This window comes from Macrobrachium rosenbergii, chromosome 5 (assembly GCF_040412425.1).
Source record: "Macrobrachium rosenbergii isolate ZJJX-2024 chromosome 5, ASM4041242v1, whole genome shotgun sequence".
Taxonomy (NCBI): domain Eukaryota; kingdom Metazoa; phylum Arthropoda; class Malacostraca; order Decapoda; family Palaemonidae; genus Macrobrachium; species Macrobrachium rosenbergii.
This window is the reverse complement of record NC_089745.1, coordinates 30,388,827-30,390,134: the sequence shown is the minus strand read 5'-3', so window position 1 is coordinate 30,390,134 and position 1,308 is coordinate 30,388,827. Positions and strand designations below refer to the sequence as shown.

At 36.0% G+C, this 1,308-nt stretch overlaps 1 protein-coding gene across 1 annotated transcript; it reads left to right on the top strand.

Annotated features, from left to right (window-relative positions):
• LOC136838908 (craniofacial development protein 2-like) lies at nt 1–606 on the top strand. Its single transcript, XM_067104600.1, has one exon. It carries the CDS (start codon nt 1–3, stop codon nt 604–606), a length of 606 nt encoding a protein of 201 aa, XP_066960701.1.
• The last annotated feature ends 702 nt before the right edge of the window (nt 607–1,308 follow it).

Sequence of the window (1,308 nt, the reverse complement as noted above, 5' to 3'; positions counted from 1 at the left end):
ATGGAGGAGCGATTGTTGTACGCACGGTTCAAGTCTGATCATGGTAACATCAGTCTGTTTGTGTGTTATGCACCCACTAATGACGCACTTGATGAAAGGAAAGACGCATTTTATGGAAAGCTGCAGGAAGGAATAAGAAGAGTTGCTAGACATGATGTTTTGATTTGTATTGCAAACTTCAATGCAATAATGGGCTGCTCGAATGAAGGATTTGAGGCTTGTATGGGTAAGATGGGTGTCGGTGGTAGGGTGAGTGAAAATGGAGTAAGGTTTGGGAGTTTCTATCCAGCAAATGACTTAGTCATTGAGGGCACACTTTTTCAACGCCACAATATACACAAGACGACATGGGTGTCACCGTGCGGAAAATATAAAAATCAGATTGATCGTATTGCTGTTAGTAAAGGGCATAGAAGCTCTTTGCTAGATGTCTGTGTTAATCGGGGAGCAGATATTGGTAGTGATCATCATCTCAGCGTTACACAGTTAAAGGAAAGGATAAAACCATCAAAACCGACACCAGAGCCTGCACACATTCATAAAAGGATGGATGGATGTATGATATTTAGGGCAAGAGATATTTTTAATAGTTTACCATACACATAAGTTTTGCTCTTGTCTTTTTTTCACAAACTTTCTCGTTTTCTATGACTACTACTGCATAGTAAACTACAGAGTTAAGAATCTTGAAGTTTAAAGGATAAAAGGGTAGGCCTGAATGTTCCATGGCACCATAGCAGACGTATACCAGGGTGATTAAATGCCATCCCATGTACCCTCTAAGAGCATTCATTCTACTGTATTGATTCTAAGCAGAATCGAGTTGTAATTATTGCTCACCGTCGTGGAGTAAAAACTAAATACACAGATCGGTTTTCAGTATCATTAGTATTTAACAAATCTCATCCAATGCAACGTGAAACAAGAATGGAATACACATGTAATGGAAGGGTAATATATTAATTCCACATCATAATAAAATTGCATCTGAGCCAAATTTTATGTAATAAGACCCTGACTTACTTAACGATAAAATATTTCTTATAAAACCTAATTCATAAAACTATTGTCATCAGCAACCCCTTCGGACTTGCATGAAGCGTTTCCACCTACTGTAATTCTACAATCACAAGGCCAATGGTTCTTTTCTTTCTCAACTTCTTGGTTTGTTACTTTTTCTTTCTTTTTATATCTACTCTAAAATTTGACGTACTTTTTCTTTTTGTATTCATATTTAGAACTGTAATTGTTACCCACACACACCCATTATATATATATATATATATATATATATATATATATATATAT

What these genes read in the sequence shown, in the direction of transcription:
- LOC136838908 (XM_067104600.1), top strand. Translation starts at nt 1, where the DNA reads ATGGAGGAGCGATTGTTGTACGCACGGTTCAAGTCTGATCATGGTAAC.